Here is a 27385-nt window from a genome sequence, read left to right on the forward strand (position 1 = left end):
AACTACAGGATAAAACAGAAAAACCTCACTCAAGAGAGCAGACAATAGTAGAATCGGGAACAAATATACGATTCAAAATGAGTTCATATGACATGGTGTCACTTTTTAACCTAATTACCACTACAGTAATCCACCCTAACGTCCTAGAGACTTTAAAAAAAAGTTTTATTGGCATACTAATTCATGTATCATACAATTCAATCGTTCAATTGTATTAAGAAGGGTTGTACAGTCATCACCAAAATCAATTTTAGGCCCTTTATTCTCTCTTGTACTCTTTGTTATTAGCTCCCTATTCCCCACCCCTCCCTCCAACCTCCACTGCCACACCCCAAGAAACCACTAATCCAGTTACTCTCTATATAGATTTACCAATCTTGGATTGCACATACAGAAAACATACCCCAAAATCTTAGTTGGTTCTGCGTTGTTGCTGCTGTTCTGTTTGGCTTATGTTGTTCCTAGTGGTGCTGTGGGCTAGGTGTTGGATGGCTAGCCAAAAGGTTAGTAGTTCAACTCTACCAGCCAGTTCATGAAAGCTATAAGAACTAGAGTTCCAAGATTGCTGGCACTCACCTACTAAGTGAAGGGATGAGCGTTGAGACCCACCAGACAGTCCCATGGAAGAAAGGCCTACCAATCTGCTTCCATAAATGTATCAGCCAAGAAAACTTCATGGAGCAGTTCTAGTCTATCAAACAGGGTGTTTCCATGAGTTGAAACCCATTGGACAGCAATGGATTTGGGCTTAGTGCTTCCAACAGCTGACTTCAGGACAAGAGGATGCCCTACACTCATTAATGTATTCTCCCCTGCCCTGGACATTGGTGAAACCTAGTCTGAAAACCAAAGTGTTGGAACCCAATGTAATATGACCTCCTGTGTCAGCTTGCACCATGCAACAAGATGCTAAAGTGCTCGTGGGTGTTTCTTGTCCTCCCAGGGGAGATCCCTGATCTCTTCTCAGATGATGAAGTTGAAAACATCATAAGCAATGTGAGGAATGAAGTCAAGAACCAGGGCCTTGTCGACAACAGAGAGAATTGCTGGAAGTTCTTCATAGATCGGGTCCGACGACAACTGAAGGTAGAGACAGATAAGCTACCCATGATTAGCAGGCACCAAGATGGCTGAAGGGAGACTCTGCCAGGTGTCCTTTTTCACTATCTTGGGAGAGGGTGGTAGGGTTGCAGTGCTGAGAGTAACCCTTCTCAGCCTGAGCATTGTTACAAGGATACACTTCTCATCCACTTCTATGGGCAGCAACCTCCCTCTGGCATCATGTGGACCCACCACACTTGGCTGGAAAGGCCTGCTTTCACAACTCTTGGCACTGTTAGATGTGCTTTACAAATTTTTTAAGAAACAAAAATAAAGAAGCCATATGCATTTCTCTGGTGAGTTAGCGTTCATGCCATCTTGACTCTCCCCATCTTCTGCCTTTTCAGGTGACTCTCTGTTTCTCCCCTGTGGGGAATAAGCTGAGGGTGAGAAGCAGGAAATTCCCAGCCATTGTGAATTGCACAGCCATCAACTGGTTCCATGAGTGGCCTCAGCAAGCATTAGAGTCTGTCAGCCTCCGTTTCTTGCAAAACACAGAAAACATTGAGGTGAGAAGGGGAAGTAGCTACTCCTTTTTAAAAAATCATTTCATTAGGGACTCCTACAACCTCATCACAATCCATCCATACATCAATTGTGTAAAGCACATTTGTACATTCATTGCCCTCATCATTGTCAAAACATTTGCTTTCCACTCATGCCCCTGGCATCAGCTCCTCATTTTCCACTTCCCTCCCTGATCTCCCCTCCCTCATGAACCCTAGATAATTTATGAACTATTGTTTGGTCATATCTTGCACTGTCCAACATCTCCTTTCACCCATTTTTATGTTGTCCATCCCACCAGGGAGGAGGTTATATGTATATCTTTGTAATCAGTTCCCCTTTCCACCCCAACCCTCCCTCCACCCTCCCGATATTGCCATTCTCACCACTGATCCTGAAGGGATCATCTGTCCTGGGTTCCCTGTGTTTCAAGTTCCTATCTCTACCAGTGTACATCCGTTGGTCTAGCCCAATTTGTAAGGTAAAATTGGGATCATGATAGTGGGGATGGTAGCATTTAGGAACTAGAGGAAATTTATATGTTTCATCATTGCTACACTGCACCCTGACTGGCTCATCTCCTCCCTGCAACCATTCCGTGAAGGGATGTCCAATTGCCTATAGATGGACTTTGGGTCTCCACTCCGTACTCCCCCTCATTCACAATGATATGATTTTTTGTTGTGATGATGCCTTATACCTGATCCCTTTGACACCTCATGATCCGTACAGGCTGGTGTGCTTCTTCCATGTGGGCGTTGTTGCTTCTGAGCTAGATGGATGCTTGTTTATTTTTAAGCCTTTAAGACCCCAGATGCCATATCTTTTGATAGCCGGGCACCATCAGCTTTCTTCACCAAAAAGATACTCCTTAAGACCTTCCTTAACTCAAGGTACAGGGAGTTTCATGGCCTAACACAAGGTACAAGAATTTCAGGGTGATGATGATGGCAACATATATGTACAAATCTACTTGATACATTTGAATGTATGGAATGTTATAAGAACTGTATGAGCTGCCAATAAAATGATTTTTTTTAATTTCATGGTGAAAGGTTAGGCTGGAATAGAGTTATCAGAGCACAACTTTTTCCTGGTGGAAGCAACCAGTCGGTTGAGTAGTCATCTCATCATTACTTCTTGATTTTTTGGTTTTAGCCTACAGTAAAGCTGTCCATTAGCAAATTCATGGCCTTTGTGCACACAAGTGTCAACCAAACCTCCCAGTCTTACCTGAGCAATGAGCAGCGCTACAACTACACAACTCCCAAATCCTTTCTGGAGTTCGTCAGACTCTACCAGAGCTTGCTGCGCAGAAATGGAAAAGAGCTCGGGTCCAAAATGGAGCGGCTTGAGAATGGGCTGCTGAAGCTCCACAGCACATCTTCCCAGGTGAGTAGCATCCTTTCCATCCCTCTCCTATCTACAGAGGACTGAGAGGGAGGGAGAGAGAGAGGCACCTTTCCGGTGAACTAAGAAGGTTACAATCCAGGTCACTGCCAGTTAGAACACTTTCTGAAAATCATTGATGTCATTAGAAACAGTGTCCAAAGCTGAGGCTAACCTGTCCGCACCTTCAGCTTCAGGTCTGGTTTTATTGGTGCTCAGATTCTCTAAGGACTCTCTCTTCGTTTCCCCGTGTGTCGTGGTGTGGTGTCTTGCATGCTTGCTGTGCTGGCAGAAGTTGTGTAGCTTGTATGAATATAATGCTGTCCACCACTTTCAAATACCAGCAGGACCATACTTGGCGGACAAGTTTCAGCAGAGTTTCCAGACAAAGACAAACTAGAAATAAAAGCCTGGTGATGTGCTGCCAAACAGTAGGCAATGAAAACACTATGGGTCACAACAGAATCTCAGCCAGCTTGCTTGCTCTGAACATGGTACGAGGAGGAATCAATCACCAGAAAAGGACATTGTGTTTAGAGAAGTAGTAGGTCAGTGAAGGAAGTGAATTGCCACAGTAGCCAGGAGGATGGACTTAGAGATGACAGTGATTATGAGGCCGGCACAGCCTGGCGATCCTGGAGATCTGGTGTAATTGAGGGTACCACGAGACAAAGTTCACTCCACCGCAGCTAACGATACCGTTATCCTCTATTGTCCTTTCCTCTCCAGTTCACTTCCCTTCCATCCATCCTCAAAACCAAAAGCGATGACTAGTTAGGAGAAGTGATTGAGCATTACACCAAACCTGTGTTCTTTGTTCTTCCTGGATTATTTGCTAAAGAGTCATTGAAATGTAAACTTTGTTTCATCTCCTGTACGTCTTCACAGACTCCTAAATGGCTTGTCTATTGTTGTTTTTTTTAATAATCTTACACTGATAGAGTATAAAATGGAACAATTTAATTTCAGTCAAATCACTATCCTTCCCTTGAGACTTGGAGATAAATCTAGTAGGGTCTGTTCGGTCCCTTGCGCATGCCCATTAATAATCTCTGCTTCCCTGGTGGCCCCTCTCGGCTCTCTGGATACCAGCAACACAGGTTGCCTCTCAGACGCAGGTGAGACAGTCATACAATTTCACAGTTAAACAAAATTATGATCAACTTAAGACTTGGATGTCGTGTTTTCCTGTAGGTAGATAAACCCTTTGTTGACCTCGTTTTCTAGAATATGGCTGTTGGAATCGTTCTACGGAGCTTCTGACTTGCCCTTTCTCCCCACTTCTACTTCTGCATGCCAGGATGTGATGTACAAAAGAGCTTCAGAGAGTTCTTGGAACATTCCATTATCCTTTAACTCCATTTTTCTGTGAACTGGCTCAAGCCCCCTCATAGCTAAAGGTATTAAGTTCATTTAGTGGGCCCTTGTCTTTCTCTTCTTGAGCATATTTTTGTGTGGTATATGGTTTTGTTCCACATAATCTGTTCTTTAGAAGCAGTGAGCAGCTGTACTTCATATCAACTGTGTTCTTGTTCATTGTTTTAATCTATTTGGCCTTTTTTCCTCTACATTCTAGGAGAGCTTTCCAAGTGTCTCTCCTGCAATATTAATTTAATATTGTGTACTGTTGCTTCCACTTCTTGTGCTCACATTGCATTTGATTATGATACTGCATTTTTAATTTCCTAGCTGACATTTCTAATACTGTCCTTTTCCATTTGAACACATCTTATTGCTTTTAAATATTTTTCTGCAACCAACCATTTCACTGCAGTACTAAACATTTTCCTGAACATTTGTCTGGGTCCCATGATAGTTCATTCCTATAGCTATGTTCTTCCACTTAGTCTTCTTTGTTCCTTATTTTCTCTAAAGTCCTTATTTATTTTGTTGATCTTCAGGCAAGATGAGATCTGTTTAGACTCATTGTTTGCCAAGAAATAGCAGGTGTAAATTATCTGTGACACTACTCTATTTCTATTTGTGTGAGGTACAAAACAGTTTCTGAAAGGTATAGTGATAGGGTGAGTCTGTGCGGCATATAGGTCCCAAGTCCAAACACTAGCTGTTCATCTGGTATACATACACCTTTGCTAAGAAATTGTAGAACCTTTTCTCTTCGTCACATGCGGGTTCTCTCCGCTCTGACCTTGCAGAGCATAAAATAGTCTCAAATGCATTACAAGCAAATTAAAGCATTTTTTCTGTTCCTTTCTTCTGCGAACCTACAGTGCCCTCAGAACCTTCTGCCTCTCCACTAGCCCCTGTTCTACCTCTGCCCACTTAGCTTCTAAGAACTGTTGATGATTCTGTGTAAAGGATGGTTTCCTGGAATCAGGGGATGGGATTCCAGGCTTTACACCCCCCTCACAGAATAGCAACTAGTACTCTATTTTTTATGTCATCCCTGGGTCTTTGAGCACTCAGTAATGTGTGATTTCCACTTTAAGTGATCTCCTTTAACAAGAATGAGACATTGGTGGCTAGTGGTTGAATTCTTTTATTGGTGGCTGTGTTTTTGGAAATTACATTTAATTCCATCACTTTATCACCTCCACCTCCTTGCCAAGCACCACCACCCCCACCACCACCCAAAACAAGGGTAGATCATTCGTTTTACATTCAATAATTCCTACACACTTTATTTCATCTTATTCATCGAAATCCCCTCAATGTAGCATCACTTCTCTGGTGGTGGCATTATTACCTTCCATGGGTTCAATTCCTGGACAAGGCACTGCCTGGTCACCCGCTACTCACCTGTCAGTGAAGACTTGTATGTTGCTATGATGCTAAGCAAGTGTCTTCGCTTCTTGCTGCTGCTATTACAGACACAGTATAAATGAGAGGTGGGTGGAATTAAAAATTACTTTTGTAGAACATAAAAGGCATAGAGCCTGGTTTCAGGATGCTGGCCCTAGCAGATGGGAGTTGGTGAGATTTCAACTCGCTCACTTTGGATATGTAAACAAGAAAGTTCAATCACTAGAAAAAAACATTGGTCAAGTAGAAGGGTCAGAAAAAGGCAGAAACCCTTCAGAAGGACGGACGTGTATACAGCCTGAGCAGTGACTCAGACATACCAGCCGTCATGAGGATGGTCAGGGATCACTGTGACCTGACTCAACAGTAACTCACAATAACAACAACTACGGAGAGAAAACATCCCCAAGCGGAGACCCTACTTGAAACCCAAATTCATCTCCCAATCTAGATGACTAGAAATGTTAGCTTTCTGGGCTGGGTTCCCTCAGTTCTTGCTTCTCAATGCTGAAAGAATTGGCGCTGTAGAAACACTTATGTAAATTCAAGCAACTTTTATGAGGGAAAGGGAAGTTTGGGGTAATAAAGTCTCAGGTTATCCATGCTACCTCTGGAAATCGGGCCGTGGGAAAGTTCACTACCAAAAATGCCCACTTTAGGGGATCGTGAAAAACCACATGGAAAACTGGCCCATACAAGGAGTCCACAGAACCAAAGGGCAGTCCTGGAACAAAAAGAAGAAAACAGTGCAAGTGAAAGCCCTCTCATGTGCACACCCTGAGAGCTCTCGCAGGTGCACACCATGCCCAGCGGGGAGAGCCTACGCTCTGACCTGAGAGAGGGCTGCGGCTTGCCATCAGTCTGGGTAGTCCTCCTATCCCCACTGGCTGGGGGGCGTCGGGGAGCCATGCATGTGGTTGAGGGTTTGGATCCAATCCAAGTGTCTGAGTGTGTGATGTAATGTCGCTGGTGCCTAGTGCGGGTGTGCCCAGGTTGATCTCTGCCTGGGTCTAGGTGACCTGGCTCTGCCCAAGCTCAGCTTTGGCTTGTCCCCATCTGTGTCTAATGTGTGCTTGATTTTATTGCAACCCCTTTATGGTGGCATGGGCAGCTAATGTTCATTGAGGGTAGACATTTGATGGAGACAACTCCTTTTATCCCTAATCTTTCCCCCTTTCATAAGGACTTACATACTTGGGACATAGTGTCAGGAGCAAACAGTTCCTGGAGAGAGACCTCATAGCCAAAAAGAGGAAGACCCTCAATGAGATGGATGGACACCGTGGCTGCAACAGTGAGCGAGGCTGCAGGAACCACTGTGAGGATGGTGCAGGTCTGGGCAACGTTTCCTTCTGCTCTGCACAGGAGGCTGTGAGTCAGAACCAATGGCTCTCAACAGCAAAAACAATCCCCTCAGCTTTATTCACCAAGTTTCTAGAGCCCCGATAAGAAGATCCTGGGAAACTTGGCCTCCCCTTATAGCTTGTGGTGCCTAGACCTTGAAGAAGGCAGGAATACCCATCACCACGTCCCCCAGTAAGCCTCCTAGTTCACATACACAGTCAATAGTCATGGACTGAGGGAAAGGGCCTCTTCAGGGTTTGGGAAGCTCTCCTTCTTAATCTTCCTTTCAAGGCTTAGTAGTGTCTACATAAGAAGGAGCCCTGGTCATATTGTAGTTATGTGTTGGGGTACGATTCACGAGGTCAGCAGTTCAAAACTACCAGCAGCTCCTTGGAGAAAAGATGGCTTTCTATTCTCGTAAACCATCCCAGTCTCAGAAACTTACAGAGGCAGTTCTACCCTGCCCTATAGGGTCACTGTGGCTCAGTATTGACTTGATGGCAGTTAGAAATAGAAGAGATTCAAATTATGGCTCAAATGCTTAGAGTAAAGGGGGAAAAAAATAAAAGAGACAGATTGAAAGTAACCTTTTTTCAATTTACTTTCTCTTGAAGGATATCGGATGCTAGGAATTAGAATTGACACAATGGCAGAAGGCTTGGTTTGGTCTTTGGTTCTAATGAAGAAGAGCCATTAAATGGCCCTGAGTTATGCCTTTTCGGTAACTGTGTGGGGGAGGCCTAATTGTGGCTGTTGGGACCCTCCTGTCACACGATGTCACCTCACAGCTTAAGAGCTATAAAGCACCTATTCACAGTGCTGGTGATTATTTACCTTGAGCCTGAGACCATAAACCATATCTACAATCAACTAAACAGAATAACAGCCAAAAAAAAAAAGAAGAAGAAGAAGAAAGCTTCAATTTTCTCAAATCTCCCAAGATTTAAAAAGGAACAAAAAGTTACTGGTGTGTTTGCTGACTGGGGTGATTATGTGCCTCAATCATTTTGATTTACAATTGCATCTTTGTCCTTATAGAAATAACTCTCTGCAGCTGAACAACGGGAGATGGAAATGGATTAACCTTCCAACATTTAAATATAAGACAAGTTCTAGAGAGCAGGCCTCTATTTGAGGTTACCACAAAGTCTCCAGTTTCTATGAATACACAGAATTAAAGAGCATTCTTTTCCGCTCTTTCCTTTCCTTTTCTTTTGATGTGCCATGAAAAGGGAATTATCAGCATCATCTCAGCCTCAGTTTTATTTTCCCTCTTGTGCATTTTGCATCATAAAGCATTTGATTCTGTTTGACATGTCCCGGGAGCTCTGAAGCAATCTTCAATTGTTGCATGAAATAGAATACAGGAAAATGAGAGTCAAGAGGTCACTTTGGATTGAAAAGTTTATGGCCCATGTTACAAAGACAAATGACCTTTTTACTTCCCAGAAATAAATAGGACTGAGTCTTTCCTTTGCATCTGAAAGGGCCAAAACACTAAGCCAGCAACTGAGGTGAACAACAGCATCACCTGGAGAGCCTGCTAAAGACTGAGCCCTGGCCTCAGAGTTTTAGATTCCCTATGTCTGCCGTACAGATTGCCCTGACATCTCCCCTGACTCACAGTGATTCCATGTGTCAGAGGAGAACTGTGCTCTCTATGGTTTTGCTTGTTTGTTTGTTATTGTGGTAAACACATGCACGTGTGTAACAAAACATGTTCCATTTTAACAATCTTCTCATATTTGGTGACATTGGCTATGTTCACCACATTGTTTCGCCATCACTCCATCGGTTCCCAAATGTTCCCATCACAGGAACTCTGCTAAGCATTGTCTTCCTTTCTCTTCCCTCTTCCAGCCCCTGGTATCCATGACTAAACCTTGATCTCTCTACACTTGCCCCTTGTAGAGAGTTACCTAAGGGGAATCGTGCAAGATTGGTCCTTTTGTGATGGATTTCATTTACTCAGCACAATGTTTTCAAAGTTAATCTCTATTCTGGTGTGCAGAAGGCTATAGAAGACGGTGCAAACCCAAAATACATTTGTAGATCTACACAGGGAATGAGCGTCCAGTGATTTCCCTTCAGCCATAATTGAGGGATGTGTATAAATTGGTTATCAGACACAGAGTATTAGAGAGACAACTATCATAGATTAAAATGATGAAGCTGACTTGAACGGTTCAAACCTTGTCACTTGATCTCTCCTCTGATACACTTTGGGCTTGATATTTTAAAAATAATTTCTGTGGGTCTTTTTTCATATTGGGGTTCATCTCTGTTATTTTTTTTATCATTGTGGGCAGCCTTCTTGAATCAAGATTCAAGAAGATTCAAGGTTGTTTTCAACATATGAAACCCAGGGTTGATGAACCTATACAGACAACTAGAATAAGAATTCTTGGGGGGTTACAGTGAGGGTGGGGAGGGAAGTAGTGGAGAGCTGATATCAAGGATCTCAAGAAGGAAGAAGATGTTTTGAAACCGATTTCAGTAGCAGTTGTACAATACTGCTTGATATGATTGAATTATGGAAAGGTGTGATGTCTGTATTAGCTCCTAATAAAATGGTTTGAGTAAAAAAAGTTAAACTATGTAGTAGCATTTATCAATACTTCGTGTTTTTTGATGGTTAAATAATAGGTCATTGGTTGCTTGAAAACCATAGGATCTTTCGATGGATAATTTTTTGGAAGTAGATCACAAGAGGTTTTTTCCAAGGCACCTCTGGGATCACTGGATCTCCAATGTTTCTGTTAGAAGCCAAGAGTATTCATTTTTGTTTGCACCACCCATCAGCTTCCCAGATATAGGGTATCAAATAAAAAAGCCAAACAACAGAACTCAGCGCCAACAAGTCAATGCCAACTCACAATGGTCCTACAGGACAGGGTAGACCTGCCTTGGTGAGTTTCTGAGACTGAAACTCTCTCTGTTTTTAACAGTTTTATGGGCACTTCATCTACATATCATATAATTCATTAGTCCAATCATATCAAGAAGAGTTGTACAGTCATTACAACAATTAATTTTAGAACATTTTCTTCTTCCTTGTACTCATTGTTATTCATGTAATGTTTTTTTTTCAATTGGGGCAAAAATATACACAATAAAACAGTCTCCCATTCAACAATTTCAGTACAATAGCATGTATAATTCAATGCCATTGATTATACTCTTTGTGCTGTGTTACCATTTTTGATATCTCTCTCCAAACTGTTCTACCACCATTAAATTAAACTCAATGCTCCCTAAGCCAAACCTCCTTCTCCTTCACCCATGGCTCTTTATGGAAATAGAAAGCCTCATCTTTCTCCCACAGAGTAGCTGGTGGTTTTGAACTGCTGATCTTTCAGTTAGAAGTCCAATAGGTAACCAGTATACCATCAGGGCTCCAGATCCTGGGTAGGGCCTGAGAATTTGCTTTTCTACCAAGTTCTCAGGAACCCCATGACACAATGGTTAAGTATTCAACTGCTAACCAAATAGTCAGTGGTTCAAACCCACCAGCTGCTCCTCAGAAGAAAGACATAGCAATCTACGTCCATAAAGATTACGTTGGGGCCAATCTTGGTCCTTCACCATTGCTAAGGGTCGGCACCAACTTGATGGCAATGGGATTTTAGCAAGTTCCCTGGTGATTTTGATGTGACTGCTCCAGGTCCCTGCGTTTGGGAACCAATGGGCTCCAAGGACCAGAGTGCAGATAGAAAGTGACCCCTCTATCTCTAGCTGATCACAGAGAGAAATAGCTTTCCAAATGCTGTCATTGCCATCATTTCATTCCTGCCTCTAGACTATGGTTTCTTCAGTAGCTCACTGGGAATCCAGTTGGCTTGGACCACTGGGATTTGCCCTGTCTCATTGCAACCTGCCTGTGTACATCTTATAAGAATTCACAGTAGAAACCCTTTCTATTTCTTATTGAATCCTTAGCACATTATACATAGGCCAACTTCAATTAAACAGTGGCTGATTTTTATTAAGGACCTACCATGTGCAAGACCTTATGCTATTATAGAAGTCTTAGAAAATATTGCCCTCAATACCAGTAAGACAGAGGATCCCTGGTGGTGTAGTGGTTACCGTTTGGGCTGCTAACCAAAAGGACAGCAGTTTGAGAACACTAGCTGTTCTGAAGGAGAAAGGCAGGGCTTTCTACTCCTGTAAAGAATGACAGTCTTGGAAGCCCACACGGGCAATTCTACTCTGTCCTGTAGGATCGCTATAAGTCAGCATCGAGTCAATAGCAGTGAGGTTGGTTTGGGGAGTTGGTCATGAAGAAGCAGTCCATGTCATTTGCGAATTCCAGAGAAAGTTCGGGGCATGTGTTTAGAGATGTTCATCTATCTGCTATCTTGAGAGTCCAGCATTTCTCCCCTCCTCCCAGGAGGTTTGGTCCTAAGCTGTGCCCCTGTCACTACACTGAATGACTCTGTGCTTCTCCGACCCAGGTGGATGATCTCAAAGCCAAGCTGGCCACCCAGGAAGTGGAACTGAAGCAGAAAAATGAAGATGCAGACAGACTGATTCAGGTGGTCGGCGTGGAGACTGATAAAGTGAGCAAGGAGAAAGCCATCGCAGACGAGGAGGAGCAGAAGGTAGCACTCATCATGCTCAAGGTGAAGCAGAAGCAGAAGGACTGTGAGGAAGACCTGGCCAAAGCAGAGCCTGCCCTGGCAGCAGCCCAGGCTGCTCTCAACACACTCAACAAGGTAGGAGGCGGGTGGCAGGCGCCGGATTGTCCTGGGAACAAGGAGCAGGTCTCTTCTTTTAACCTAGAGTCAGCTCAGTATCACAGGGTGCCAAAGAATACAAGGACTCCGTGAGGAAGGCTTAAGGCAGGGACTAACACTGGTTAATTCTTGAGGCAAACAGACATTTATTTATACCCGCCATATGCCCACCTCCACCGGATACTAATACACTCCCAGAGATGTGAAACAGTTGAAACTCCGGGGGGCATCCAGTGCAGTCTCCTCCCTCTAAAGAGGAGAAAACCAGGACCCAAAGTAGGAGTGACTTCTTAGAGTCACAAATCCAACTAGTAGAGTCAGGACTGGAATTTATATCTTCAGAACCCAAGTCTAGGGATCTCTGGCTACATAATTTCATTTAACCATGAGGTATTATAGGACATGTAACCTTTTAAGATCCATAAAAGTAAGGCATGAAACTAAAATAAGATGTTGGTTCAAAAATACAGAAAAATAACTTAGAAAGTAAAAATTATTGTTGGATGCCACACTAAAAGTGTTTGGTTCTAACTCATAGTAACCCTATGCGTTTCTGCTGAGTCTATTTTGGCAACCCCATGTGTTACAGAGTAGAACTACTCTGCATAGTGTTTTCTTGGCAGTGATTTTTTAAATGGTTTTATTGCGATATAATTAACATATCATACAATTAAGTAGCTCAATCATATTGAGAAGCATTGTGCTTTCAGCACCACAATTAACTTTGGAACATTTTCTTCCTTCTTGGACCCATTTCCCCAACCTCCCCCTTCCATGACCCTAAATGTTATCTTCATATATCCACCCATCCTGACTCACTACACAGAGAAACAGAAAACAAAGGCAAAACAAAAAGGACTCAGCAGCATTGACCAAATAAAACAGAAAAACCCCAATCAAAAAGATGGCAGAAAATATTTTAAAACCAGAATAAATTCAAAATGGGTCAAACAACAAACTGGGAGGTCTGACAACAAGGTATTACATTCCATCCTAGCTTCAGCTGCTAGATCCACTTCACAATGCTCTTTGTCTGACATGAAATCGATTCACATTCCTAGACTATGGTCAGTGAGGATGCACTGTAGACTCAATCCACAGAAGGACCCTGCAAATGGGCTTGGGGATTCCACTATCATCCATAATGTTCTAAAACGAAGTGTTGAGAATTTAGCCTCCGGTATCATTCCTTCCTCTGGCTTTGGATTTTATTATTTACAATCTTTGGATCCCACAGGCTGCTAAGCTTCTTCCGTGTGGACTTAGCTGACTCCTCATTTAGATGGCTGCTTGCTTGGGGACGAGCCTGTAAGGCCCCGGACGCTTTTTTTTTTCTTCTAATAGCCAGGCACTTTATGATTTCTTCCCCCACTTTGCTCTGACCTTCTTATCTTCTATGTTCTACTCGTGAGGGTGAGCACTGAGTAGGGTCTTGGCAATAATCTTTCCAGAACAGATTGCCACGCCTTTCATCCCTAGCAGCTCTGGGTGGATTCAAATGGCCACGCTTTAAACAGGGGGCCAGTTCACTGTCGCTCAAACCCATTGGAGGACCGGACTATAGTTTTGTTTTTTTTAAAAAAACTATGAACAAATTCCTATGCACACTGCACATATCTTATTTTGAAAAAAGCAAGTGGGACAAAAGCAGCCGGCGGGCCAGATAAATGTCTTCAGTGGGCTGCATGTAGCCCGTAGGCCATAGTTTGAGGACACCTGCTTTAGATTAACATTGAACGCAAACTATTTGGTCTGAAAATCCACAGGTGAGGGGAATTAAGCACTGGAAATAACCCCCCTCATTCTGGGATTCGAAGACCCAAGAGTGCCCCAAATGAATTTGAAATCAAGATCCCCCCGCCCCCCGACACACACACACACACACACACACACCCCACCACCACCCCCCTACAAAACCAGCCTTGAGTGTGTGCTACCTAAGCCATAGATGCCTGGTGGACAGTCACCACAAATCCTCCGTCACAAGTTCACTGACATAAGAGTGAGCCCAGGTGTCCCCAGAGCTCAAAGGAAGGTGATGCATTGTCAAGGTCAAATTTGGCCACATCTTTCAAAAGCAAGTGAAACTTGGATGCCCATGTCCAGCCAGAGGCAACTGACCTCAGGGGCTCTGCCTAACTTTCTATATGAATTATTTCTGGGCAGAAAATGTCACTTTACTATGAGGAGTCAGGACAGTCAGGTGCAGTTAGAATAAGCTCATGAAACAAAGCGGTTTCATCAAAGGAGGGGAAAATTAGTCGGGTCACGGTGCTAGTCTCTTCAATCTAGGATGGAGATTAATTTATAATAACCTTATCTTTTATTCATGGCATGCTGCATATTTCAGAGGATGCTGGCATCCTCATCTTTTCCCACTGAATGTGCAGTAATTGTGGTTTTCTCATGGTCTGTGAGTTGGTGGGAGTACTGAACGAACCTAGCAGGCTAACGGTTAACAGGCCAGGAAAGTCAAAGCCCTCGGGGGAGGTCTCCCATTGATGAGTCATGATATTTAAAATTCAGAGGGCGGTTGCAGGCTTCAAAGCAGCCCTTTCAGAGTGATCACTCCAGGGCCTGACTCCATTAGTGTCTCAGGACCAAAAAAAAGCCCATTCATTTTCCCCTAACTGCTGCCTTCTCATTCCCAGACGAACCTGACAGAGTTGAAGTCGTTCGGGTCCCCTCCTTCAGCTGTCAGCAACGTCAGCGCTGCAGTGATGGTGCTCCTGGCCCCCAGAGGCAAGGTGCCCAAGGACCGGAGCTGGAAGGCTGCCAAGGTCGCCATGGCCAAGGTGGATGGCTTCCTGGACTCGCTCATCAACTTCGACAAAGAAAACATTCATGAGAACTGCCTGAAAGCCATCAGGCCCTACCTGCAAGACCCAGAGTTCAAGCCCGAGTTTGTGGCCACCAAGTCATACGCAGCCGCGGGCCTCTGCTCTTGGGTCATAAACATTGTGAGATTCTATGAGGTGTTCTGCGATGTGGAACCCAAGCGCCAGGCACTGAGCAAAGCCACCTCAGAGCTCACCTCTGCCCAGGAAAAGCTGGCAGCCATCACAGTCAAGATCGCCGTGAGTAGAACCCAACCCTCCTGGCCCCGTTAATCAGACCCCGACAGACGGCACTCAACAGCAGTCACCTCACACCCACTGCTCTTCATTTTCAAGGAGACATGGGGAAACCACATTTTCATAAAATTCTATTTTTATTTTATCAGACAGGATTTTTCTGTTCCCTCAAACACTATATAGGCCCAAGAGTTCTTGGGTGGCACCCAGTGAAGCACACAGATGTTAACCAAACGGCTGGGGTCCAAGTCTCCTTGGAAGAAAAGCCCCATGACCTACTTGCAAACACACAGCCCTTGAAAACCCTCTGAAGCAGAGTCCCACGCTGTGCCCCACACATAAGGCGTCCCCAATTCTCCCCAACTCAACAGCCATTGGTTTGGTTTGGGTTTATCTAGGGCAAGCAAAGGGACCCCTGGTGGTGTAGTGGTTATGTATTGGGCTGCTAACCGAAAGATCAGCAGTTAGAAACCACCAGCCACTCCTCTGATGGAAGACAAGGCTCTCTATTGCCATAGAGCTACAGGCTCAGAAACCCACAGGTGTAGTTTTGCCCTGCCCTGTAGGGTCACTGTGAGTCAGAATTGACTGGATTGCAGTGACTTTTCAAGTTTAGGCCAAGCAATGCACCATTGCCAAAATTAAACCTCTGGATCACTGGTTTTTAGTTTGGGTCCTTAAAAATGGATTTGTTTGTTCATTTGTTTTTCCTCTGGGGGGCGGGGGAGGGGAGATGATAGGCATATATATAATGAACAGCATTATTCATGTAGCCAGATTTTATCTTATTAGTCACAAATTGATTTAACGTGTTGAGGTCAAGGTTGACAGCAGATCCGTGTTCCCGTCAACAATGCATGCACGTTTTGTTTTTCCACCATGATTGTGATCCCCCGGCGAGGCACCTCCCTGGGTCTCCCAGTCCTCCTCCTGGCCTGGCCTGTCTGAGCTGGGTCCTTCAGTCAAGGCTGCCCTTTTGTTCTCACTAGTTTGATTCTTCTGAGGTGTGCCTGCCTCCCGAGAGCTCTTGCTCCCTTCGCAGACCTGTCTATGGCGGGCTGGGGATTGAGCTGTGTAGTTCATTACCAGGCCTGAAGAGTGACAGGACCATAGTCCCAGAGCTTCCACCAGTGTCTATCTGAAGACTAGTAAACCTGGTCTTTTTAAAAAATGTCTTCTTTACGATCTGATGCTTGAGAATACAGAATTGAAACTTGAGACTCCTTTGTCTTCTCCTTTCTTCATCTCTCCTCACCTTTTGTACTGGTTTTCCTCAGCATTCTGCCCATCTTTCCCAGCAGTGTAGAAGAATGGGACTCTTGGGTATGTTTTATGCTGTCTGCATTTTTTTATGGAAACTTTTCAAAGCAACTTTACCTCAGGGCTTAAGGGGTAGAGTTCCTGGACCGTGAGGCAGTTCGTTTTAATAAAACCATGGTGATATTCTCATTGTACCTGCTGCTCCCAGGACTGGCAGGTGATGGTGGTGACATGGAGTCCACCCCTTGTTGAGAAAGATTCACTCATACTTCACTTCTGTGTTAGAGTGGACACCAGGCCAGTGGGAGGTAGACAGTGGAATCCTCCACAGCCAGACATCAGTTCCAATGTAAGCTGCACTGTTTACTAACAGGGCAACCCTTAGCAAGATCTTCAGAAGGCCCAAACCTCCATTTCATCCTCCATTAAATGGACCCAAGGAGAGGGCCAGCTCTATGAGGTTGCTGAGAAGGTTCAAAGAGACAATGCATGTGAAGCTCAACTTCACAGCCCAGCCTGTAACAGTGTGAAGTGAATGCAGCTGCAGGAGGTGGTCGCATTCTTCATATGACTCCATGTCCTTCCTTCACCCACAGGTACTAGCACATGTCTGTCTACACAAGCAAAGACTGAGAAACACATCACTCCTGTGATGAATTCAGTCATGCGTGCATCAAAATTCAATCCTGTTCATATAGACAGTCACATCTATCTATGTCAAATTCAATCATATATATGATTACAATCACATACTATATTATAATATATAGTGATGTATACAATTGTATTATATATACAAATATATTGTATATGTACAATAAAATATAAAATATATATATATATATGCAATCACAAAATCAAACTCACTGCCATAGAGCAAGTCAATTCCAGCTCTTCGTGACGCTGTAGGACAAAGTAGGAACGGGCCCTGTGAGTTTCCAAAACTTATCTCTTGATGGGAGTGGAAAGTCCTAACTTTCTCCTGAGGAGCAGCTGGTGGTTTTGAAATGCTGGCCTTGTGGTTCGCGACCCAGTGCATAACCACTGTGCCACCAGAGCTCCTTATGTATTCAATTATATATGTACGTATCATGAATAGATAGATATATAGACACACACACACACGATCTTTCATTTCTATAGCACACTGCAGACAAATAACTCCCATGCTGCACATTGATCATGATGATGAAAGAGGGTTTTACAGAGTGTGAGAAGTCAGAGTGCAGCTGGACCTCACGCCCAAGGCAACATGAGTTTATGGACTGCTAGCTTAAATTCTACACTGAAAAGTACTTGTTCAGTTTTCCTCACAGCTACCTTCTTTATAAGGGAAAGATGCTTGAGTGAAGCACCTAAACTTCTGTCGATATGCTTGCTTTATAAGCTCAGATGGTCACAGGTCCATTTACTATCAAACGGGTGCCCTTGCTGCAACAATGCCTTTCCAACGAGGGAAAAATGCAAAAAGCACCTTCCCAGGGAAAAGACCCACCAGCTAGTCCCGTGTTCGCCAGTCTCTCCAGGAGCTGAGTTGCCAACGATGCTTTCCTCCGGTTATTTTAACTAACAGAACATTTGGTGTAAAGGGAATGTTTTCTCAATGTTGATACCTTTTCAGTAGCCAACATTCGCATGGCAGGCCCAGTCAACCTGTGAAAGCATTAAGAATATCTTTAAAGTACTTGGCTACCTCGGGTTGGCACTGCTCTTTCTGCCAAAATATTTTCTGAAGAAATGTCTTCTTGCTTTTAACAATCTTTTCCCCTCCTCTGCTTATACACATGCCTGCTCACATCTCCCAAATTCTGACATCCCTACTAATAACAGACGGGAGAAGCAAGCACCCTCTCCTATCTTGGAGTTAAACCTAAACTCCAAAACCAAATGCATTGCCCTCAAATCAAACGCAACTCACATGGACCCCCTAGGACACAGTGGAATGGCTGCATTGGGTTTCCCAGAATGCAATGCATACCTCCACCACAGCAGACAGCCCGTCTTCCTCCCCTAGAATGCCTGGGGAGTTCAAAGCTGCATTCCTTCCATTAGCAGCCCAGCACTCGACCCGCTGTGCCACCAGGGCTCCTTAGAAGTGTATGCAGGACAAGGACATTCTCCGTCTGTCCCTGAGGCACGTGTATTGCCACCCTCTTCACATTTGTAGGGCTCTTCCAGGTAAAGCATTTCATATTCAGGATCCATAAAATGGAGGGTAAAAGCCACTGCAGACTAGGTTCAACTCAACTCGCTGCTATCAAGTCCGTTCCAACCCATAGTAACCCTAGGGGACCAGGCAGAGCTGCTTCTGGGTTTCTAGGAATGTGGCTCTTTATGGAAACAGAAAGCCTCGTCTCTCTCCCTCAGAGCACTTGGTAATTTTGAACTGATGACCTTATAGCCCAACACATAACCCACTCAGCCGCCAGGGCTCCCTTTCAGAATAGATTATGTAATATAATTTCAGGTTGGTTTTAGATGTAACAGAAACATGCAGACATATTAATATATGTATATGTTAATATGTAATAGCTATTTTCTCTGGGTGGTAGAATTTGGATGGATTTACTTTTTATCTGTATTTTCTCGTTTTTCTGTAACACAACATTTTCTGAAATATTACAAAGCATAAAATGAAGATTGATTTTAAAGCAAATAATGCATCTTTTAAAAATCATTTTATTAGGGCAAATAATGCATTTTTCAATGAGCATATAAATACCCAAAACTAGTTGCTTTGAGTCAATTACAACTCATAGCAAATTCTTTTGTGTCAGTGTAGATCTGTGTTCCATAGAGTTTTCAAGGCTGATTTTTCAGAGAGAGATTGCCAGGTCTTTTTCCAAGATGCATCTGGTTGGAGTTGAACCTCTAACCTTTCAGTTATCAGGGAGTGTGCAAACTGTCTGAATACCTCTGCATATGACGGCATATGAATACAAGAGAAAATGCCAAATAGGAAAGACCCGCCTATGCAATGCAACCGTTCTGCCCTTCTCACTCCCATCTGTTTCCGCTGGTTGTTAAGGCAACATCAGCGCTTGCTACCAAGGGGCTGAAGTGTGTGTTAGTTGACCTGCACAGTGTTTGAAATGATATCATTAGTGGCCAGTATTTGAAACAACAGGAGCTACCATGCAAGAAGTCTGATTTCAAGATCATCTTGCAATATCTGAAGATTGGAGGGGAGTAGCGGCTTCCCATTTAGGGGATAGCTGTGCTGCACATGGCCATTGCCCCGCCTCTTTTCCCAACACTGAGATTCATCTGATCCCGTCACCGTATTTGCCTTGCCTCTAGCCCGTGAACTTCAAGTGAATATTATCTGTCTACTGTGTCAGTGCCTCTCTTTCTTGGTACATCTAATCCAAGTGGTTCATCTTGGAGTATGCAAGAGGAAGATCAAAATAATTAATTCCAGTATCTTCCTTTCTTTTTTAAAAAAAATCATTTTATTGGGGGCTCATACAATTCTTGTCACAATCCATGCATACATTCATTGTTCCTAATAGATTGGTGGCAACTGATTTTCTTTAACCTCGTCTTTATTCTTGCCGTATCTGAGTGGCCCAAAGGGTTAAGTGCTTGACCTACTAGCTAACAGGTTAGAGGTTTCAACCCACCCAGAGGTGCCTGGGAACACAGGCCTGGTGATCTGCTAACAAAGGTGTCATCCTTGAAAATGCCAGGGGACCATGTAGACCACAGTATGACTCTGCATCTATGAGGGTACTGTGAGCTGGGATGGGCTTGATGGGAAATGCCCACCAAAAGATTCACTGCCATTGAGTTGATGCCTCCTCATTGCCACCCTACAGGCAGGGTAGCACTGCCCTTCTGCGTTCCCAAGACTGTAACTCTTGACGGGAGTAGAAAGCTGTCTTGCGGTTAGCAGCCCAGCATGTAAGCACTCCCCCACCCGGGCTGCTGTAACGACAGCATCACCTTGATCTCTGGATCCATCACACAGGCAGCTTTTTTGGAGCCCCAGTTTTAAAGATGAACTCTTGCGTCTTCCCTTTGGTTCTTCTCCTTGTCTTCCACCTCCCGTGTGTCATCATTACTTCACATTACTCCCGCTTTTTTAGTTTGCCCAAACACCTACCCTCTGTGCTGTAGCCAGATTTATGTGTCCCACGGACTGGTGTCTAGATGGACTGATTCGAATAACTGAAATCAACAGATGCCATTGTCATTCTTTTGCGTATATTTACATTATTCATTGCAGATCTAAGTGGTATACTAGAAATACATTTTTTATGACCAGCTTCGGCCTGCCCAGCCCCCACTGGAATTTTTATTTCCTTTTGGTTGTTTATTTGTTTTCCATTACTTCTTTTGGCATAGTCTTATTTCTTTATAACTCTTTATCCAATTCAGTATTCCATAGTGTCCCCATTTGTCGCCCATGGCCTCTTTCCCCAATCCTTGATCCGGACCCCAGTCAAAGATGGAGAATGGACATGGCTCCCTGATGTCCATGGTTATGGACCTCTTGCCTTCTCCGTTCCTGGATCCTTCTTTTCTTTTGTTGTGCCTCATTCTCAAGTAACCTTCAAGAAATTTTATGTGAGAGGTAAATCTGTGTATTATAGTTTGGCAACATTTGTGTTTTATTCTTATACTAAGCTACCTGTAATCATTTTGCTGTGTATTTAATTCTGAGTTGCTTCCCCAGGCTCCTCAATTGGAACACCTCCAGTGTAGTGAGAAATCTGGTAGGTGCCCTGTTGTTTCCATCGTTCTGGACCTCTTTTGTCCTGATATCTAAAATTTTATATTGATGTGCTTAGCTGCCATTCATTTCTGCATGGCTCATAGAAACCTATGTCCTTCAGCTCTAAATTTATTTTATATTATTTCTTTGGTAATATCCTCATTTTCTGTTTTCTATCTAGTCTTGTTTATTGGACTACATATTGATTTGAATGTTGGGTTTCGTACATGGTTGCTTTATTTCTTCTCATCTTTTCATATATTCATCTACTCCAAATTATCTTGTAATTTTTTCCTTGATTTTATGTTTTGCTTTGATTTGTTCTACATTAACAATCATGGTGATTTTCACATCAGTATTTTTACTTTGCATTTTTCTTCTTTTTTAAAATTTTAATAAATCATTTTATTGAGGACTCTTACAGCTCTTTTAAAAATCCATACATCAATTGTATCAAGCACTTTTGTTCATATGTTTGCCATCATTTCCAAAGCATTTTCTTTCTACTTGAGTCCTTGGTATCAGTTTCTCATTTTCCCCATCTCTCTCCCACCCTTCCCCCATTGTGAACCCTTGATAATTTTTAAATTAGTTTTATTTTCATATTTTAAACCACCCACTGTCTCCCTTCAGCCACGTCCATCTGTCTGTCTTTCCACTGGGGTTGGGGGGGGGTTGTATTTTGATCTTTGCAATTGATTCCTCTTTTTTCCCCCTTCTCCCCTACTTTCCCCCTACCCTCATAGTATCACTACTCTCATTATTGGCCCTGAGGGGTTTGTCTGTATTGGATTCTGCTTGTTAAGAGCTCTTATCTGCACCAGTGTACATGCTCTGGTCTAGCTAGATTTTTAAGGTAGAACTGGGGTCATGATAGTCGGGGGGTGGGGGAAGCGTTAAAGAACTAGAGGACTGTTGTGTTTCGTTGGTGCTATACAGCACCCTGGCTGGCTCATCTTTCCTGTGACCCTTCCGTGAGGGGATGTCCAATTGTCTACAGATGGGCTTTGGGTCTCCATTCCAATCCCTCTCTTCACATCAAAATGGTGATTTGGGGTTTTCCAATACCTGATCCCATCAACACCTGGTGATTATATGGGTTGGTGTGTTTCTTCCCTTTGGGCTTTGTTGCGCCCCTGCTAGATGGCTGCTTGTTTAACTTAAGTTAAACCACTTTCCTCACCACATAAAGGAAACATAAAAGAAAAATAAATGACCCTAGGATCCTGAGTAAGAATAGTCAATACCTGTGCCTCATTGTCAAAGAGCCTTGGTGATGTAATGCTTACCCATTGGACTGGTAACCACAAGGCCAGCAGATCAAAACTCACAAGCTGTTCCTCAGGAGAATGAGAGGCTCTCTACTCCCTGCTCTACAGAGAGTGACAGTCTCAGAATCTCATGAAGGCCAGTTCAACCCTGTCCTATAGGGCTGTTAGGAGTACCAGTCGACTCAATGGCAGTGAGTTTGGCTTTTGATTTGGTGTCTTATTGTCAGGCAATTAGAACTCATTTTCTCTCAGTGTAAGTAAAGACAGAATTTATGCACCCTTGTCAATGAATGGGACATGGGGAGTATGAAAACTCAGCTGTTGCCTTGGGTCAGGGCAGCTTTGGACCACCTGCCATACTACCACTGCGGGATCAGGGAAGCCACCTCACCTGGGGGTCCACCCGAGACCACACTGTTGCCGGGCTTTCTCCCACTCCAGGCCCTGCTACACCCATTTTTGTTCATTTCCCACCAGGAGAACTTCCTTAACTCACTTCCACATAAACCCTCTTCACGGGGTCTCATTCTAGGCCACACACCTAAAAATCTGTCATTTGGACTGGAATCACTGACAGCCCTTTTGTTTCTTTCTACCAGCACCTTAATGAAAACCTGGCAAAACTCACAGCCAAGTTTGAGAAGGCAACGGCAGACAAACTCAAATGTCAGCAAGAAGCCGAAGTGACTTCAGGCACCATCTCCCTTGCAAATCGCCTGGTGAGTGAGCCTCGGCAGACCCACACTTTAATTACATTAGCAGAGCTTGTTAAGTGCCACTGGAGTGCAAAATATATGAGCGTGACTTAGGATCGCTTTGTCATGGGGGGAAATATGAAAATGTGCTGCAGAGCCCATGAATCCTGAGCAAAGTGTAGCTGCATAGCTGAATCAGGTGCAAGCAGTTGCCTGTGCCCACAGGAGCATCAGGCAGCCCATACAAGACATGACCACGCTTATATGGATGTAGATCAATGAGAGGAAGAATTAGAAGATAAAGCTGGGACTCTTACAGACAAACTCTGAAACTTTTGTCTGTGTAATGTTTGTGTGATAATCTGGGTGTGACCAGGGTTATGGATTGAAAGAGAAACAAATATGAGATTGATTGAATATTCCTGTACACACATACACACACACACACACACACACACGGGCTCTGGCCTTCTTTACAAATATGTGGACCAGAATGAAATGCTTGTCGTATGTCTATTGCTGCATAGCAAATTACCTTAAAACTATTCTTTAAGGTGGCCTCTTCGTAATCTAAAAATGGATGTGCAGGGTAGAATGCAGAAGCTCTCTCCCGACTCTACTATTCTAGGATGCCATCTTTCAAGATTAAAAGCACATCACATGGTCATAAAAGCAGAGCCTAAGCTCAACGACTGACAATCCACCTTAGGGAGGAGGACTCTCCCCGAGAAGGGTGTCTCCCTGGAGAGGACAGAGCCGTGTTTTGCTGAGTCTGCAGTACATTGCTCACCACTGAGTCACATGGATCTTGGATCTTGGATCTCCCATTGGATCTTGATTGCCATGTCTATCTCCCCCAATACACTGTGGGTTACTTCTAGAACATGGATTTTATTTTTTAATTTTCTCATCCCCAAGCTCTTGGTAAGGAAGCCTGATGACATAGTCGGCATGTGTTGGGCTGCTAACCTCAAGGTTAGGAGTGTGAAACTACCAACCACTCTGAGGGGGAAACACAAGACTTTCCACTCCCTGGAAGAGTTACACTGAGAAAGAAGCCAGGGGGCAGTCCTACCTTGTCCTGTAGGGTCACCATGAGTCAGCATTGACTCCAGGACAGTGAGATTTGGGGCATAAGCACTGGGGGAGGATAAGGGGAAAGTGCGTACTCTTCTAGCATGCTTTAGGTATCAAGCATGTGCAGAATGACTAACAGACTTGGTCAGATGTAATCCTCACAGTGACTTCTTAAAGTGACAGTGTTCATCTCTGTACCTAGGAGGGGCACAGCTTACAAGGCTGCATGCAAACTTTTCCACAGCCCACCCAATGCATGGCACAGAACAGGGCCTTTTTCACTGAGATGTTTGCAAGAAGAGGCCCCACTGATCAATAACAAGACTGCATAAATGATGCTCTGACTCTTCCTGCTACCAAAAATAGAAATAAAAAGATTTAAAAATGTATTCTCCAAGACCCAAATCTAAGCTTGCTCTATGGCCTGCGGTGGGTGAGACCTTTGTCCTCTCTCGTCTTTGAAATGGCAGGTTGGAGGACTTGCTTCTGAAAATGTGAGGTGGGCTGAAGCTGTACAGAACTTCAAACAGCAGGAAAGGACATTATGTGGAGACATTTTACTTACTACGGCTTTCGTTTCATACCTTGGCTTCTTTACAAAGAGATACCGGCAGAGTCTCATGGATGGGGCCTGGAGACCTTACCTGAGCCAGCTGAAAGTATGTATACCCTCATTGCCTCTGATATATCTGGGTTGTGTGTGTGGGGGGGGGGGGGGCTTGTCACAAGGAGCTCACAGAACCTTCATGCAAATCCTCTGCTGCACTCTTGTGTACTCATTCCCATGACGACCTGTGTGCGCCTGTGAGCTTGGGAGCCAGGAGGAAGCCATGGACAGCATGGCCTTCGGCACTGCCCCTTCCAGGCCACCTGAAGGAAGAAGAGCCCTCTACCTCTGGATAGAGCCCTCCATAGGAACTGCTCTCATCTGCCCAGTGGTCTGTTCCCTGATGGTCCTCAAGCTTTGCCCCCAGCTATAGAGAGAAGGCCCCCGGCCACAACTCCCCATTGCACCTTGTCAACAGTCCCAGAGCTGCACAGTGTGTTCCCATGACACAGACACCCCCATGGAAATTGTCACCTCTACGTCCGACATATATGCACATGGGAATAGCTGTGCACATGCTTTTCCTAGGGGGCCTCGGTGTGCTCCTGTAATGTAACTAGGAGGACTTTTCTTCCAACCCTCTGTCTACGCATTTCCCCCAGTACAATAAAGTGGGAAAATTCCCGTTCCTGACCTTGATTCTGAGCTGTGTCTGGAAACTATAGTCGTAGTGATTTCTCATCTTACCCGGGTGTTTTCAGAACATTCATCGTAATCCACCCACAAATTCAGCCTGTATCATCCCTCCACTCCGTAGGTGATGCAATCGATGTTGACAGATAGACACCCTCAAGGAGTTCACATTCAGAGGAGATAAGTTCATAATAACCAGCTACAATAAGAGTCAGCACAGAAAGAAGTGCAGAACTGAGAGGAAGGGTTATATTCCTAAACCACGTGCAGGCGGATCCTTAGAACAGCAAACACTGTGTGGTGGTAGTTGGGTTCCCAGATCAGCTCATAAAATCCTCGTCTTGTTGAAGTTCTAAATTGTGGTTTAAAGGTGGCTACAGGAATAGTAAAGAAGCCCCCCAGCACCGGGGCTTATGTGTTGGGCTACTAACCCCAAGGTCCGAAGTTCTCCTCTGCCAGCCACTGTGTGGGCGAGAGATGAGGCTGTCTCCTCCCCATCAAGATCTAGTGTCAGAAGCCCAGAGGCATTCCTGCTCTGTGTCCTATCAAGTCGGACTCCATGGCAGGGAGGGAAGTAAATAAAACAGAAAGCGGTTCTTCTACTCACCTTCAATGCTGGGGAAAGGGAATGTTGATGGGGAGAAACAAGCAGCTGAGGGAAGGATGGTGAGGCGCATGGTGGCAGCTTAGTGACGATTTTTCTAGATCCATGTGGAGCTCTGAAGCAACTTTGTGTTGTGGACTTTCCTGACAGGATAATGAGACTTATGGATTCATTCTTAGAATAATGCTCTGACTGCAAAATAAATAGAATGCATCGGCTTCCTCAGGAAAGTAATTCTATTGAAATGCGTTCCTGGTCCCGGGATAAGAAACCCTCCATGTTGATATCCTTTTAGCAGTGTGCTTGATATTTTAGCACTGGCCATTTGTACTCTTCGTAGACATGTTTAAGAGGCAACAGAGAGTTTGGAGAGGTTTAACTGAGGTAACTGGATAAGAGAAATGGCAGAGAGGAGAGAGATTAAAAAGATGTGTGTGTCACCAATGATAATATTGCTTGGAGGAAGGTGAAAGAAGCTGAGCGAGGTGACCTTCAGCCATCCACAAGCCCCCCCTGGGGAAGTGCCCCCCAGGGACACAAAGAACAATGGGGAAAGTCACAGGAGTCACATCTGGCCTGCCTCCGCCTCATCCAAGCTCAGTAATGCCCAACATGCGTGGTCATACCTCGATTCTTGTCCATGCAGCCTTGGGAGGAGGGGCCTGAGACATCATACTCATGGTATGTCCATCCATCCCATCGTAGAGGAGCTACAGATAGAGTGTTGGCAATGTTACAATAATTCTCCAGGTTAACTGGGGGTTGCTTAACCTGGAGCTTTTATTTCAGTCCAAATAAGGATGTTCTCTGAGGCAAATAATTTTCAGAGCAGTCCATTTGTCCATGATGCCTGGCGCTTCTCTGGATAATGTGCACAGGGAGCATTTTCGGTTGTCTCACCAGCTCTGCAATTGGACCAAAGCCCAACACCATTCACCACACCTCGGGAAGGCAGCACTAGGAGTTTTTATGTTTGGGTGTTTTCTTTTTGAGGCTAAGGAATGCCTCCAGGAACCGTTTTTGAAAACCCCCAAATCATTAGTGTTCCTTCTTCGCATACCCCCTCACAGTCCGAAGGTTATGCTTATTTTCCTACTAGCGGTGTGTCCCAACTAGTTGTCAAAACTTTGTGTCACTTTCCAATGTTCGCCTGTTATCTAGCTGTCTTGTCCAGAATGGTTGTATACACAAGGGACATAATAACAGTATCTTATGCATTAGGCTAACAGGTCAGTAGTTTGAGCCCAGCAGCCACACCCATGGAGAAAGATGAGGTTGTTTACTCCTGTGAAGATATACAGTCTAGAAAACCCATGGGGGCAGTTCTACCCTGTCCGACGGGGTCACTATGAGTTGAAATCAACTTGATGTCAGTGGGTTTGGTTTTACATAATAGACAATATTATGGAACATATAGTGCACATGAGATGTACCCTTTGTCGAACTGCCACAAGCAGGCCTCAGATCAATCGTTACCTCATCCTTTCCCTCCACCATGTCAACTTGCCCTTTGGCTGCCTATTAAAGTACTCACTCACCTCTATGGCTTGGAAGTGGGAGAGAACCCATCCAGGTTCTACATAGGGATGAAAGGCCCTGTGTAG

At 44.2% G+C, this 27385-nt stretch overlaps 1 protein-coding gene across 1 annotated transcript in view; it reads left to right on the forward strand.

The window, feature by feature from the left end:
• Positions 1-27385, forward strand: part of DNAH9 (dynein axonemal heavy chain 9) — a 419100-nt gene that overhangs the window by 265031 nt on the left and 126684 nt on the right. The window contains exons 46-52 of the mRNA XM_075561068.1: positions 944-1086; positions 1449-1610; positions 2767-3000; positions 11562-11822; positions 14495-14920; positions 22765-22884; positions 24408-24596. Of these exons, the coding sequence (XP_075417183.1) occupies positions 944-1086; positions 1449-1610; positions 2767-3000; positions 11562-11822; positions 14495-14920; positions 22765-22884; positions 24408-24596 (1535 nt within the window). The remainder of the gene's footprint in view (positions 1-943; positions 1087-1448; positions 1611-2766; positions 3001-11561; positions 11823-14494; positions 14921-22764; positions 22885-24407; positions 24597-27385) is intronic.

This window comes from Tenrec ecaudatus, chromosome 10, assembly GCF_050624435.1.
Source record: "Tenrec ecaudatus isolate mTenEca1 chromosome 10, mTenEca1.hap1, whole genome shotgun sequence".
NCBI lineage: Eukaryota > Metazoa > Chordata > Mammalia > Afrosoricida > Tenrecidae > Tenrec > Tenrec ecaudatus.